Genomic DNA, 15,754 nt, shown 5'->3' with positions numbered 1-15,754 from the left:
GCACGACGTACACGGCGAGCCTCAAATTACCACGGAAACAAAACAGTTATAGTCAACAAGCCAAGAGAAGAGCTGGAATGGAGTTGTGAAATACCCAAGAAATCCAAAGCCAGTGGACAGAGACACAAGAAGACATAGAGAACGGCTGGCGGAACAGCACACCGGCATCAGCCGCGACACCGCCATGCTCGATGACGATGATGTGAATGCGCAGCCGCAAGGCAGAGTCTGACCGAGTGACGCTGCAAGTCCCACCAACGCGCACCTGTATGACCCGGGCCAGCTGGGTGAACTGTCCTGAGCGAGCAGCTGGGGTGACCACACCCGGTGTCCCTCGGTGGGGCTGGCACAGCGCCCACCCCCCCCCTTCCCACGTGCGGGCAGGTTCCGTCCTCCACGATCCCTGTGGGTGAGCGTGTGCACCACTGCCCCGAGGTGCACACGTGGGGCCCCACGCTGCCTCCCTGCTGGAGAGCCGGGGAATTTACTGTCTGGTACTACAGACGGCTCCAGGACCGAGGGATGGACTTGGGGGCCCCGGGGCAGGCGGAGAGGGGGGCCTGCGTGCCCTCAGGACAGTCTCCTACCCCCATGAAACACAGCACGCGTGGGGATGTCCCTGCCCTGGGCCGGTTGACAGATGACATGAACCCAGGCACGCCCAGGACTCAGAGTCAGCATCTACTCAACACGTCAAGACTGAAAACCCGCAAGAGGCGTAAGGCCGCAGGCAAGGACCTTGTACAAAGAGCAGAACACAGTGGCTTCCGTGTGCCGGAGCCACAAACGGAGAGTGGGAAATGCGGAAGGAAGTCCTGACGGGTGGCGCTCTGGGTGTGTCAGCAAGAGGGACACGGGCACCTGACAGGCGTTCGCTACGCACACAGACCAAATACTCTCAGGTTAGTTCATTTGCAAGGCAATACGGTCCCTGCCCCCCCCCCCCCCCCCCCCCCCGCACCCAAATGTGAGCTTCCGGAGGAACAGAACGTCCAGAAGGGCTTGGGCCTGGGCAGGGTTCCAGGGAGGAGTGGGGGTCTAGGGGCAGGAGCCTCGGAAATGTGGGGGCAGCGGGACGTGTGCCTGCACCCCTGTCCGTCCGCCATGGCTGGGGGGCAGGGCACACCGCAGAGCAGCTCCCAGCCTGGGGGTGCATGGGGCCAGCCCACCCGCCCAGAGAGGGTGCCTGGGCAGCACCATGGACAGCAGTGGAGGGACCGGTGCCCGAGGGACTGCCGAGCCCACAGCCATGAGCACGGGGAGTCCCATCTGCCAGCCCCCCCAGCACGTGGGGCACTGCAAGCCACCTGCCCCTCCTGAGAAAGAAAGCAGGAAGGGGTGGCCCTGTGAGCTGAGCCGTGGCCTACAAAAGGCCACAGCTGTGGTGCCGGAGGTGGGTCCCCCGTGTGGGGCTTACCTCGTAGTGGAAGTCCATGCAGGTGAGGTCCCGCCAGCACTGGTCCCCCCGGATCTTGATGAGGCCCTGACAAGGCAAGTCAGAGAAGGACGTGAGCCACCCCTGAGGACACACAAACCCACCAGAGTGGGGCAGCCCAAAGGAAGCTTCGGGGGACAGGGCTTATCTTGCACCTGAAACATGGGCCAGAGGAGATGTAAACAACAAAGGCACACTCAGGGCTACGTTGTGCATGATACATACAGAAAATACGAGTTTCTGTTACCAAGGCAGTCCCTTCTGTGCTTTCTGAAGACTCAACTCTTCTTTTTTTTTTTAAGATTTTTTACATTTTTTATTTATTTATTTTTTTTCCTGAGAGAGAGACAGTGTGAGCAGGGGATGGTCAGAGAGAGAGACACAGAATCTGAAGCAGCTCCAGGCTCTGAGCTGTCAGCACAGAGCCCGACGTGGGGCTCGAACCCACACACTGTGAGATCATGACCTGAGCCAAAGTCAGATGCTTAACTGACTGAGCCACCCAGGTGCCCCTAAGATTTTTTATTTTTAAGTAATCTCTACATCCAATATGCAACTTGATCTCCAAGCCCAAGATCAAGAGTCCCAGGCTCCTCCAACTGAGCTGGCCAGGCACCCCAAAAATTCAGGTCTTCTGATCATCACTGCAGGAGTGCAGTTGTGAAGCTTTAAAAATGGACTGATTGGTGGCACAAAAACAGACACATAGACCAGTGGAATAGAATAGAGAACTCAGATTTGGACCCAAAAGTGTACAGCCAACTAATCTTTGACAAAGCAGTAGAGAGTATCCAGTGGAAAAAAGGCAGCCTCTTTAACAGATGGTGCTGGGAGACCTGATCAGTAACATGTAGCAGAATGAAACTAGATCATTTTCTCACACCACACACATAAATAAACTCAAAATGGATAAAGGACCTGAATGTGAGACAGGAAACCATCAAAACCCTAGAGGAGAAAGCAGGAAACAACCTCCTTGACCTCAACCACGGCAATTTCTTACTCGACACATCCCCAAAGGCAAGGGTATCAAGAGCAAAAATAAACTATTGGGACCTCATCAAGATTAAAAGCTTCTGCACGGCAAAGGAAACAATCCATAAAACTAATAGGCAACCGACAGAATGGGAGAAGATAGTTGCAAACGACATATCAGATAAAGGACCAGTATCCAAAATCTATAAGGAACTCACCAAACTCCACACCCGAAAAACAAACAACCCAGTGAAGAAATGGGCAGAAGATATGAACAGACACTTCTCCAAAGAGGACATCCAGATGCCAACAGACACATGAAACGATGCTCAGCATCCCTCCTCATCAGGGAAATACAAATCAAAACCACACTGAGATACCACCTCACGCCAGAGTGGCTAAAAATAACAAATCCGGAGACTCTAGATGCTGGCAAGGATGTGGAGAAACGGGCCCCCTCCTACACTGTTGGTGGGAATGTAAACCGGTGCAGCCCCTCTGGAAAACAGTGTGGAGATTCCTCAGAAAATTGACAATAGAACTCCCCGATGATCCAACAATAGCACTGCTAGGAATTTACCCAAGGGATACAGGAGTGCTGACGCATAGGGGCGCATGTACCCCAATGTTCACAGCAGCACTCTCCACAATAGCTAAAACATGGAAAGAGCCTAAGTGTCCATCAACAGATGAATGGATCAAGAAGATGTGGTTTATCTATACCATGGAATACTACATGGCAACGAGAAAGAATGAAACCTGGCCATGTGTAGCAACATGGGGGAGAGGGAGAGAGGCAAACCATGAGAGACTCTTGAATGCTGAGAACAAACTGAGGACTGATTGGGGGGGGAAGGGAAGGGGGGTGATGGGCATGGAGGAGGGCACTTGTGGGGATGGTCATACGGAAACCAACTTGACAAACCAGCAGGTCCGAAGCTCAGGCAGGCCGGGCAAAGCCCTGCCCACTGGCAAGATCGCTTGCTTCCACGTAGCACACAGGAACCCCCGGTGCCCAGGCTCGTCCAGGGAGTGGCTCAGCTGCTGGGCATACGGGGGAGAGGCTGTGCAGGAAGGGCCCCGAGGACACTGGTGCCCACGGCACACTGCCCATCTGTGGAGCACAGCCAGCCTGTCTGCCGGTCAGATGCCCCCCCCCCCCCCGGCTTTCTCTTGGGAAGCTGCGGCTCCCTGCAGTCCCTTCCTAAGAGGCAAGCTGCCTGCTGCCTGCACCGAGGACTCCGCTTGGCTCCCAGAGGTTCTGCTATAATTTGTCTCTTACGTAATCGCTCGGTTGGAAGGTGAGAAGCTGCCCCGACAGAACCCAGGCGTGGGCCGCGGCTCAGCTTTCTCCTGTGATGGTGGTTTTACAGCTGCATCCGTCCTGGGCCAAGTGCCACCAGCTTCAGCCACCCACCTGCCCACCCGCCTGCCCACCCAGCCACGCAGCCGGCACGCAGGACTCAACAGCCCCAGCTTGGCACCGAAGAGGCCGCGTCTGGCTGGAGCGGGGCAGGCACGCGGAAGGTGCAGAGAGGCTGGGGCACCCGGAGCAGGAACGGGGGGCAGAAATGCCCAGGCAGTCGTGGGGGGAGCCAGGGCTGGCAGGTCCGGAGCCGAGCAGACGGGGAAAGGCTGTGTTAGGGGAGGTCCGGTTTGGGTGGGGACGGAGTTGGTCAGAGAGGGACACGAGACTGGTGACCGGGGGCGGAGGCCGGGAGGGAGGCCGTCAGGAGGGGTGGCACTGCCAGCTGTGGCTGTGGGAGCCTCGGCTCTTCCTGCCGATGCCATGCGACTGTGGCCTTCACTTGACCGGCGACACCGCCTCTCACAACATCAAGGTGTGCGTGTGGCCTCCTAACTGGGGTGGCGGCTGAGCCGGCCGACACGGAAAGTTGCCCTTCACGCGGGGGAAGGACCACGGCGCAGAGCGCTCCGAGCTGGGGACAGGACTGTCCAGCGTCCGGGGGCCTCTGGAGTTGGGTTGTGTCTGGACCGCGGAGCCCGCAGGACGGGCGCAGGGTGGGAGCAGCCGAGACTTGCGGCTGGTGGGCGGCAAGGACTTGGCAACACCCAGAGGAGCAGGGCTGAGAAGTGTGGCGCGGGCCCTGCGGGCTTCCACACAGGCCGGGGGCCGCTGCTCCTGCCGCGCACGCGGGCGCGGTTTACAGACGGCCGTCCCCCACATCTGTCCCCAGGGGCTCCCAGCGCTCTGCCGTCCTGAGCCCTGACCCACTGGTGGCTCCGATGGGGAGCCGGGGGCGGGGGGGCGGCGCCTCCTAACCCACACGGACCGAGGTCCTGGCACCCGGGTGGTGCTTTTCAGAGAATGGAGGCCCGTCTTTCTGGAAACCAGGTTTGCTTCGGTCACCACAATGCCAGAGACACCCCCTGGGCAGGGCTCTGTGGCAAATTCGTGTCCGTAGGAAAACGGAGCTTTGGCAAGTCCCGCGTGGCTGCTGGCCAGACCTGAGCCAGCCTGTCCCGGTAACCGTGTGCCCGTTCGCGGGGCAGGAGAGCAGCTGCCGTCACGCGACAGCCCCGTGAGCCCGGCTCTGCTCCGCACACCCCTCCGAATCCAAGAGTGGGTCTCTTTGGAGATTCAAACCAGGCAAAGAAGAAAAAAACAAAATAATTAAAATGTCATTCAAATTCTAAGCTGATATGAGACACTTAAAAATCTGAAACATTCTTCCGGGAGCAGAGAATAATTATATTCCTCCTCATCCACTGACTTCTCCCTATAGTGCACATGTCAGATTTTCCACGGATTTTTCCTTCCTGAGTGAGCGTCAAAGGAACAAAGACTTCTGTCAGCCTTTCTCAGCCCCAAAGTTAATTCTGAAAAGAAATGGCTCAGACACGCCGGTACCGGGCCAGATCCAGAGAGCTGAGCGACCCACAGCTGTCCACCCCTGCTCTCTGGGGAAGGGAGAGTGCGCTAGAACATTCCAGGCTCCCTCTCAGGAGTAAGTAGGAGGCAGGGGCATGAAGGGAGGTGCCCAGGGATGCAGATGGGCCTTCTCGTCGGGGGTCCCCGCACCCAGGGAGCCCCCTGCAGCAGCCTCATCCCGAGTGCACACAGCACCCCTGTTCTCTCACTGACGGGGCTGCGTCCCCCAGCTGCAGGCTCGGGCCCTGCCGCTGCCCTCCCTCGGGCGAAGCCTTGGTGACCCCGGGGCCACTCGTACTAATGAAGTGGCGGTTAGGGAGGATGTGCCGCCCCTCCGCAGAGCAGCCGGGGCGCCACCCAGGCTTCCCGGCACCCCCGTCCTCTGGGGGTGGAGCTGGCCTGCAGGACCACGTGTGCCCCGAGGCAGGCGAGGCAGGGGGGATCTCCCTGTCTCAGGTGCATTTGGGGTTCATGGTCACGTGGCCCGTTTGGTGCTGGGGGCTCAGGCACGCTGGGCGGCGGGGCCCCCCGGTGTCCCAGGGCCCTGCCACTCCTCTCCAGCCCGAGGGACAGTTACACAGAGATGAGCAGCTGAATCCGGCGAGCGCGGCGCTGGCCTGGAACACGGGTGGAGGGGCCCCGCCCCCTGGACTCGAGAGGACCCTGCAAACGGCCAGGCCGCCGCGCGGGGTCCTCCTGGCCCGGGCTGCGCGGAACAGAAGGGGACGCCGCGGCCCTCGTCGGCCGTAGGGACTCAGCGCCTGGGGCCTCCGGGGTGGAGGCAGTGAGGGGCCGAGGGACCAGGCACAGGGCTGTGAGCTGGGGCTGAAGCTGGGGCCGGAGGTCGGAACACTGCAGACAGCACTTTCCAGAAACCCCCATGATGCCTCTTGAGCCAGAGTGGGGGGGCCCGGCCTTCTGGGCACTCTTGGGAAGGATGATGGAGCCTCACGGGAAAGCCCTGCCTTCCCTGCCCGAGTGAATTCGCTCAAGCAGATCGAGAGAGCTGCTCTCATTTCTGAGTGGGGACCCCAGGACAGGGTGTCGAGGGCCTGGCGATACCTGCTTGCGTTTGGCCGTCATGGCGCGCTGCATTCTGTTTAATTACATTTGACGCACTTTTACCAGAGGCCTCGGACTCCAAGTCTCTCCTCTCCCTGCTCTCGTTCGCCAGCACTGCCTCCTGACCCCCGGGTGCCGGCCACGGTCCCATCTCTCCCTCCAAGACCTGGACACTCGGAGGGCAAGACGGTTCTGGTCCGTTCCCTCAGGGCAGCCGCTGGGCCCCCAGGGGAAAGACCGAATCCAAACCCGGACGCACGGGCTGCCCGACTGCAGCCTCTTCTCAGCTGGAATCCTCCTTCCCACAGAAGCGACGGAGCCTCACGGGGGAGGGGCCGAGGCGCGGCTCGGACGCCGAGGCTCCGGAGACCAGACACGTGTGCTCCATGTGCTGCCCCCGCCAGCGAGCGTCGAGAGCCACGCACAGGTCTGGATGGGAAGAGCGGCCCCTGCTTACTCCCAACCCTGCGCCCCACACGGGCTTCCGTGGACAAGTCTGGCAGCCTTGCTCCGTGGGGCAGAGGTCCCCTGGGGCCGGGGGTGCCTGCGTGGCTGTGATGGACTGGATCAGCCCAGGTGTGCCGGGTTTATCGGGGCTTCGTCCTGCAGTGGGGGCTGTGTGTGAAAACCCCACGCCACCCCGTCAGGTCCAAGGGCGGAAACCACGATTTACAACAAACAAAACACACCTTAAGTATTCATTTCAGTGTGTTCTGACCATTGCATACCATCAGGTATCCACCACCCCAAAGAGGGTGTGGATGTCCATCCCGTGGAACGTTCTCTGTGACCCCTTTCCAAGCTGGTCCGTGCCCCACTTGCCAGGCTGAATGGCGGCCAGCGCTGGCTCGGCCTCTCTGGGGTCTCATACACAGAGACTCGTGGGTCAGGTGCTCTTGGACTCTGGGCTCGGGCAGGCTGTGCCCCACGCACTCTGGGGTTTCTCCACGTTGCTGCCGTTGGGAGTGCAGGCCTCCGTGAGGGCTCAGGAGTTCTTCGCTCCCAGCACCGCGCAGGAGCGGAGGGCTGGCTCGTGGGGCAGGTGCGCGCCTTGCCCGGTGGGAGCTGCTAACGGCTCTTCCGTGAGGCTGTGTCCCTGACCCGAATGGGCACTGTGCCCCGCCACGGGCCCACCAGCGGGCAGTGCCGGCGGCGCTCCCGGCCCCGCTTCTCAAGCCGTTCTCAGATCTGCTGCTTCCGAGCAAGTCCAAGCCACCCGCCTGCCCTTCTCCGTGGTTTGCGTACTCTGGATATTCATTTTTGGTTGGGCCTGTGCTGGTCTGTAGTCTGCCTGTTCATTTTCTCAGTGCGGTTTTGATGATGGAAATTTTTAATATCAATAAAGTACATTTAAAAAAAAAAGTTGTTTTTAATGGTTACTGTTTTTTGCGCCATCGGAGCAATCCTTGCCCACCCCACGGTAACTGTGTGTGTTCCTTTGGAAAGCTTTGTTTTCCTGCCTTCGTGTTTGTTACATTCCGTGCTCTCCCCAGGATGAGACCTGGTGCTTGCTTGGAAACCAGCCGATCTGGTTGTGCGGGTGTGTTCTCGAGGTGTTCCGTGGATCCTCCAGGAACCTGGTGGAGGTGCCCTGACATTTGGGTCCACGGTCCACCTCGAATGAGAGTCTGATGCAGATGAAATGCCGGCCAAGCTCGTTTCCATTCCTCTGCAGGTTTCCCATTAGTTCAGCCCCTTTTGTAAACGGGCTTGCCTTTTCCCTCTGACTTGACCCTGTATCCTGGTTGAGTATCAGCTGAGTAGGAGAGATGTGGTCCATTTGTGGACCCTCCTCTTTGGGTCCAGTTTTCTAGATGAGATTAATACCACACTTCAGATTCAAATTAAGCTGTACAATCAGGTAGCGGGTCTCCTGGCTCTGTTTTACTTTTTCAGGGTTCTCTGTATTTGCATGTAAATGTTACAATCAGCACGTTACCCTCTCCAGAAGGCCCGCTGGGACGTTGACAGGCAACACCCTGAATCTGCACACACAGTCTTCCAAGGACCGAGCGGGGAGTGCGGCACCCGCCCCGCCCGCGCCCGCCGCCCACCACCAGCGCCCTGCACCTGCGTCTTCGGCATCTTCCACCCGGCTTGTTACCACGTGCGTATTGGAGGTTCTCCTGGTGCAGCCGTAGATGGTATTTTAGCCTTATTTTCTAACGATCTCTCCTAGTTCGAATACAACTTGTGCTTTCCACGGACCTTGCGTCCTGCAACCTCACAAAGTTCACGTATCCATTTTACTAGCTGGTATTTTGATTCCATTGGGTTTTCAGCCTCTTGAATCACGGGTGTGAACACCTTTGTTTCTTTTCTTCCAATCTTTATGCCATTTCTTGTGTCTTCCTGCACCAAGACTTCCAACGTGACGCTGAGGGCGGCGGCAAGGACAGACTCCGGCCGGGTGTGAACGCCCTGTCCCTCTCGAGCGAGGACAGGTGGCCAGGTCCCAGATGCCATCCCCCAAGGACGCTCCCCCGCTACCACGAGTTGGTGTCAGACTGTGTTGTGTGCCCTTCCGGTAGCTGCCACTGTCCCATTACTGTAGGGAGCCGTGTCTGTTGGTTTTCAAACGTTGAACCGCCCTCGCGTCCCTGCGAGCACCCGGCCCTCGCCAGAACCGCGTCCGCGGTGTTGTGCTAACACTTTCTCTGTCTGCGCCCAGGGCTCCTAGGCTCTTTCGCTCCTTTCTGTGATGCCCTCATCAGGCTTTGTTTCCGTCACGTAAAACAACCCGGAAAGCAGCCCCTCCTCTGCGGCTTTCCAAGATGATGTGCGCAGGGGTGCCGCTGTTTCCTCCTGAAGCATCTGGTAGATTCTACCGGGGAAGCCACCCGGGCCTGCACTTTCCTCCCAGGAACGGGGTCCGATTCCACTCTGCACGTATTTAATAGACACAGAGCCGTCAGGTCTCCTGTTTCCTCCTCAGCTTTGGGAGGAAGCTGCATGTGGGAAGGGACGTGTCCATCCCACGTAAGCTGCTGACTGTCCCAGGGACTCTTACCGCCGTCTGAGGACAGCGTCTTCTCACGGTGCTGACAGTCACAGCCTGGCCGCGGCCACCGGGTCTGCCGAAGCGACTGAAGAATGTAGGCTCATAGGCCTTGCTCTTCTGTGTCTCAGATACAGCTTTTGGGCTTGTGTTAACAGGACAGCGGGGCAGTGTGCCCACGAGGAGCATCGGGAGGGGCCCACTCGGGTGCTGGAGCTGGTGTGAGACACGGCTGCGAGCGTGAGCACAGAGCCGCGAGCGTGAGACACAGCGGTGAGCGTGAGCACAGAGCCGCAAGTGTGAGACACGGCCGGGAGCAGCAGCAGTGCTCCGTCGTCAGGCCGATGCTGGTGAAGGTGTGTGGAAACACACCGGTCCCACTTCCCGTCAGGTCACCTAGATGGATGCGGGGGTCACCTAGCCATCCCCAACAGGAACGTCTGTGCCTTGCCAGCCTCTGAGAGGTGCCTGGGGGCCCCGGGCCTGACCCCCTCCTGCTGTGCCCTCTGCTCCACGGGCCTGCAAACAGCCGGTTGCAGCCACTGCACAGAGACCGCACACGATAAAGATGGCTTGTTTCAGCTGCATTTGCTCAGGAAGAAGTTACAAAATTTTTTATCAAACTCCCACGCTGTGAACCAATAGTAAAAGTAACTTAAAATCGGGAGAAGCAAAGTACGTGATGCCGGAAAAACTGGGAAGAACACGCGGAACAACAAGCCGCGCTGACGGAAGAGAGGCAGCCGCCCCCAGAAGTGAAGTCTATCCGTGATCAGCCCGAGTCCTGACCCCACGGCCCAGTGTGCACGCTCCTCCTCGAGGGCCGGCGGCCACCCCTCGGGGGACACGTACCAGTCACGCTTACGTCCCAGCACGTTCTCACGGAGGAGGAGCCACAAAGAGCCTCTGGCCGCCGGCGCCCCGGGGCCTCGCGCACGCACAGGGGGGCTGGGGGGAGGGAGGAACCCAGAGGACCTGCCTTCCGATTGTCCAGTTGTCTGGGCGGAAACCGAGCACGTGCCTCCCCGTGGTGCCGTCCTGCGTGGAGACCCGGCGGCAAGGGTCCTGCCTCGATTCCCAGAGCTCGGGCGCGCGAGGTCTCAACCTTCCCCCGCGCAGGCCGCCCGTGGGGCCCAGGACCGACCCCGGCGGCTCTGGCTGAGCCACGAGGAAAGCCCATCGTGCGGTCTGACCCGGGGAGCGGAAGCTCGGGAAGCAAAGCGCTGAGGCTGCGGGGACAGGCGGCGCCACCGGACCACACCAGCCGGCACCGACTCTACACACGCGCGTCCCCGGCGCCCAGAAGCGGAGATTGGAGGGCGAAGCGAAAACTTCTTTAAAGCATACTTAAGGGCAGCCTACTTCCCGAAACGTTGCCTCCCACACCCACGCTGTTTGCCGCCTTCGCAAACGGGAAGCTCCTCCACACTACGGTGCCTGCGGTCTGCGTCCAGAGCCGAGGACGGAGCCGAACGCGGGACCTGTTCCGGGGGAGCGGCTGGCGCCGTTCCAGCGGGAGGCACCCTGCACCTCTGCTCCAAGGACGGGAGTCCACTGGGGTCACCGCGCCACCCCCGCCCGCCGGCCCGCGGAGTTTTGGGGAGCACGTCCCCGACCCCCCCGGGACAGTCCCGAGGGCAGCCCCTCCTGCTCACGCCCCTGCAGCCAAGGGCCCGGCGCCGTGCCCTCCCCCGTCTGTAGGTGAAGTCCCGGCCCCGCATGTGCCTGTGTGTAGACTGAGCAGGTAAAGTGTCAGTGGGGCCCTGAGGATGGGGTGCTGACCGGACGGCACGAGTGCGCCATCAGACACCAGGGCTGCTCCCCCGCCCCCACCTCTGTGAGGACACAGGAAGGGGATGGCCGTCCACGAGCCGGGAGGAGGCAGGCTGTTCAAGCCACTCCGCGTGCGGGGACCTGCGCTGCCGTGTGGCCCTGCCCTCTGTGGCTTCAGCCGTTCCCGCTGCAGACGGACTGGCGTTTCCCTAGCGGCCAGTGAAGCGGAGCGTCGGCACATGTTTGCAGGGTTCCTTGGTGAAGCTTCCCCTTTCCACACTGATCGTTGTGACCGTGGGGTTTCATGCGTCCTTTCTGGGCCCACACGCAGGCTCCCTGTGAGGGGCAGGGGTACCGTGGGTGGCATCTATCGCCCTTGTCTGTTGGGAAGACAGGATTCTGATTCTGTTGGAGTCCCAATTTATCCATTTTCGTCTGCTCTGTTAATGTTTTCCATGTTAGAAGAAACCTTGATCTACCTTGAACTTCAAAATTTTTCCGTTACCTTCAGCAAGTATTGGGATTTCCACTTTTACGTTTGTGACCGCCTCGGCGGATTCCTGTGCGCGGTGGCGGCCGGGGCCGCTGGGCCTCTGCGGGTAGCCAGCCGCCTGAGCACCGCGCGTCAGAGACGCGCCGTGCTGTCTTTCTCAGCAGCACGGACTTGGTCGGTTGTCCCAAACTTGCGTCACGGTGACTTCCGTGTGGGGCTGTTTCCGGACACACGGACCCTCCCGAGGATTTGGCCGTCTGTCCTAAGTCCCCACTGCCCCATCTCACCAACTGCGACTCCTGGGCAACTCGGAACAAGGGGTGTGACTCACCGCTTACTCTTCTCCAGGGTTTCCTGGCTATTCTAGGTCCTTGGCATTTCCATACAAATGTAAGAATGAGTTCATCAACTTCTAGAAACAGAATCCTTCTAGGATTACGTCTGGGTGGCAGGGAATCTACAGATGGGTCTGAGGACAGCTGCACCGTGGGGCAGTGGGGAGGCTCCCGACTCACACGAGTGTGTCTATTTAAGCCTCTCTCCTCTCTGTCACCAACGACGGCAGGTTTCAGAGAACACAGTGGTAGATTTCAGTTAAAATTTCCTGAGTATTGTACGGTGTTGGAGGTTGTTAATGACATGGTTTACGTTTTCTCTTTTTTTTAAAAAAAAAACACACATTCATCACAAGGGCTCAACCAGAAGCTTAATTTAAAAACCAGAAACGAAACAAAAATGACACCACAGCTTAAGATGCAGAGTCCTAGACGGAAACGCAGGAAAGGGCAGGCGATCTGAGAAGATAAAAAGGCTACGCAAGGGAGAGAGGCTACGCAGCCCGGATTCTTGGCCAGACGCCGGCTTCGGCAGCTCCCTTGCAGATGCTGCTTCAAGGCCGCGGGTTTCTGCAGGCTCGGCAGCGTGTGTGCTCACGGGGTGGCGGCATTGGGCGCTGGGCATCCTGCGGGTGTGCAGGTGGCGGGCGGCAGGGTGGCGGCGGGGCGTGAGGACCCCTCCCCGTGGGTGCAGCGTAAGCACTGGGGCGCTCCGGGGACAGCCTGCACCTCAGGCCTTCACGTCCGCTGCCCGCTGCTCTGGGGATGGTCCCCGCCCACGTGGAAAGGTCGATTCAGGGAAGGCAGAAGTTCCTTTGTCAGCGGACATCGCGGGGTCGTCGGCTCCTGCCGCGGCATCTTGCCCACAGGGCCCCAGGTGGCGCCCCCGCCGGGCTCGGCTCCTGTGTGGGCGGCCGGGTGGCGGTTCTGCGGGCCCCCGGGGGGCCTGGGTGGGGAGACAGGAGCTCGGACAGCACGGTAGTGCTGCCCCCAAATTTCATCTGCTCGCGGCTTCTCCCGGCCCGTGGAAAGAGCTGGTCTGTGTGCCTGTGCGTGACTCCCGCGCCCGGTTAACTGCGCGCGCTGGTTCGGAGGACGCTGCTTCTCCGTCCTCCCTTCCCGCCTTCAGGGCTTTCGCGGCTCTGCCCCGCTTTTCCGCGTGAGCGCCGAGCTTCAGTACAGCGCCGGGCGCGCGGCACAAGCACGCCGTCTCCTGCAGGCGAGGGCGGCGCTGGGGCGGGTGCGACACGGGTCAGGCGGGAATGCTTCCTGTTCCTAGTGCGCCAGAAGATTCTTTGTCAGTTGTGAACGGCGTTGAATCCATCGGGGAGGATGATCGCGTCACTTCTGACGTTGCTTCTCGCCTGGAAGCGGGACGGCCTGCGTCCCGCCGGAAGCCCGCCTGGTCTCCGGGTGGCAGGCGGGCCGCTCGGGCACTGCGGGGTCCGTGTGCTAGCAGGTCACGACTGCTGTTCGTGCTCTTGAGGGAAACTGCTCTGTAGGTGCTTTTTCTTGAAACGTCCTTGTCCTCACTGGCCTCACAGAGTGAGCCCACGAGGGCTTCCTCCGTTTGCTGGATGCGTGCGGAAAGGACTCACTGTTCTTCCTGAAATGTCGTACACGGCTCACCGGCATGTCTTCGGGGCCCGCGGTCTTCTGGGGGAAAGGTGCTTTTTGTTTGTTTGGATGATCTCACTTCATACAACTGCTCCAACGGGACCCCTGGGTGGCCAATCAGTAAAGGCCTCGTCTGTCGGGATTAGATTGGAGCCATGCACTGTTGCGACTCAGCAAGAGGGGGCGCTGCGTCTTTCTTGGGGCTCCTCCTGTGCCCTGGTCCCGCCTCTGCACCTTGCCCCGGGAATTCCAGCAGGATGCGGGGCCCAGGGAACTCTGCAGCCTTCAGTCCATCCCCTTGGAGGGCACCCCCCCCCCCCCCCGCTGTCCAGCGTGACAGCAGGTGCATCACATGCCAGGCCCAGCGTCCGGCCGTTCACAGAGAGAGGCTGCTCCTGCACGGTGCGGAGGCCACGCTGAGCCACCTCGGGTGCCTGGGGCCAGGAGGCCGTGTGCAGGGGGCTCACCGCCCGCTGTGGACCCGCCGCGGATGACAGCCAGGGTGGCTCCTGAGTCCATGACGCTGGCTTTGAGCAGGAGCAGGTCAGGCGGGGGCCTCACCCGCAGGCAGCTCAGTCCTCGGCAGGCCCGCACACCCCCTCCCGCCGTGGGCGACAGGCGCTGGCCTTTCCCAGGCCCCTGTCCTCCAGCCAAGGAGCACGAGCAACACCCGACACTCATGGAATCAAGTAATCACACCTTTTAGCGCTCCTGGTACGTTTCTGTCCAGCTGCTGCGAACGGTCCATCGAAGTGCCGTGAAAGGGGCCCGAGTGCCGTCAGGCTCCGCGGGAGCCCCTCTGCCGCCTGGCGCCCCTCCCCCGCCACCGCCTCCTGACGAGCCTGTGGCACCGGGCGAGTCCCCGGTGAGGGGCTCAAACACCGAACACCTTGGATTTTCAAAGGTGGCTGAGGAAAAAATCCAAAGCGAAGTCCTAGACAGACACGGAACCCCAGGCTGCCAATCAGCCAGTGACCTCAGTGCTTCAGGAAAGGGGGTACGCACGTCCCGCATGGAGGAGTCTGGAGGGAGCACGTCTGTAGTGGCATCCGGCCACACGCTCACCCCACACACGGCCTGGGCTCAGAGCCACGCCGGGCCACCCGCGGGCTCCCTGCGCTCCCCTCGCCGGCAGCCGAGGCGCTGCGCACCAGCCACGGCCCAGCAGCGCGCCCGCTCCCCTCACTCAGGCCGCTTCCGGTGCCCCCGGCCCCCGCCCCCCAGGCCCCGACGCAGCAGTGACCGGACTGCAGACACCTGGGGATGAGGCTGCTTCAGTGCCCAGGAGGGCGAGTGAGGCGTGTGCCCGTGGCCGCCGACCTTCCATCAGGAGCTGGCACCGCTCAGGATCCGAGGCGACGGGGCGAGAAGACGGCCCTCGTCAGCCAGACAGGTAATGGGGAGGGAGGGAGGGCATCGAATTAACGCCGGCCACGGAACTCTACGGGCCTCGCCCACGAAACACTCACTAACTGCACGGTGACAGAACGCGGGCCCACGGAGATCTGGCAGGGACGGGACACGCGGACGCTGTCCCAGGCTGACAGTGACAAGGGGCTCCTGCCAGGGACGCAGGGCATGCTAGACAGCCGGTGCCAGGTGGTGGGGGACAGGAGACGGCGGGCAGTCCAGACCGAAAGGGACGCGGGAGGCGCCGCTGCCCTCTGTGGGGCCAAGCGCCCTTTGCGAGCTCGTGCCCACCCGCACCTGCCGAACCTTCGGGCAGATGGGCACCTAGCAGAGCTGGGGGCCAGGGCTCCCCTGACATAAGGGAAGTTAGTGTCCGGCATAAACATCAAGGTCTTATTACTGGAGAGCGAGAGGCGGACGAGAGAGCAAACACGATTTCGCCAAATTCTGTGCTTAGCCAGGGGCCACGTCACTCCTGACTTTAAGGTCCAGGTGATGCTTCTGAGACACCCGAAGGTGACGGGAGGTGGCGCAGAGGCAGACACGGACCTGCAAGGGCCCCGTGGGCGGCGGCAGCAGCGGGGGCGCCTGGTCCCGAGGGCCAAGGAGCGGGTGGGAGCCGGGAGCACACCAGGCATGGAGCGGCCGCGTGGGGCGCAGGGCAGCCGCCAGCACGCCCGGCCCTCGGGAGGCGCGCCCCGGGCCGGTGAGCCAGGCGCCCGCAGGTCCCGCGGGCAGTGCCTGTGTACGGGACTGGGGGCCG

At 61.0% G+C, this 15,754-nt stretch overlaps 1 protein-coding gene across 1 annotated transcript in view; it reads right to left on the bottom strand.

Annotated features, from left to right (window-relative positions):
- The window catches only part of LMF1 (lipase maturation factor 1), an 82,799-nt gene that overhangs the window by 19,091 nt on the left and 47,954 nt on the right, over positions 1–15,754 (bottom strand). The window contains exon 5 of the mRNA XM_039246822.1: positions 1,418–1,483. Coding sequence (XP_039102753.1) covers positions 1,418–1,483 — 66 coding nt within the window. The remainder of the gene's footprint in view (positions 1–1,417; positions 1,484–15,754) is intronic.

Source organism: Hyaena hyaena, unplaced genomic scaffold (assembly GCF_003009895.1).
Source record: "Hyaena hyaena isolate Hyena2069 unplaced genomic scaffold, ASM300989v1 scaffold_285, whole genome shotgun sequence".
Lineage (NCBI taxonomy): Eukaryota > Metazoa > Chordata > Mammalia > Carnivora > Hyaenidae > Hyaena > Hyaena hyaena.
This window is presented reverse-complemented; position numbering and strand designations above follow the sequence as displayed.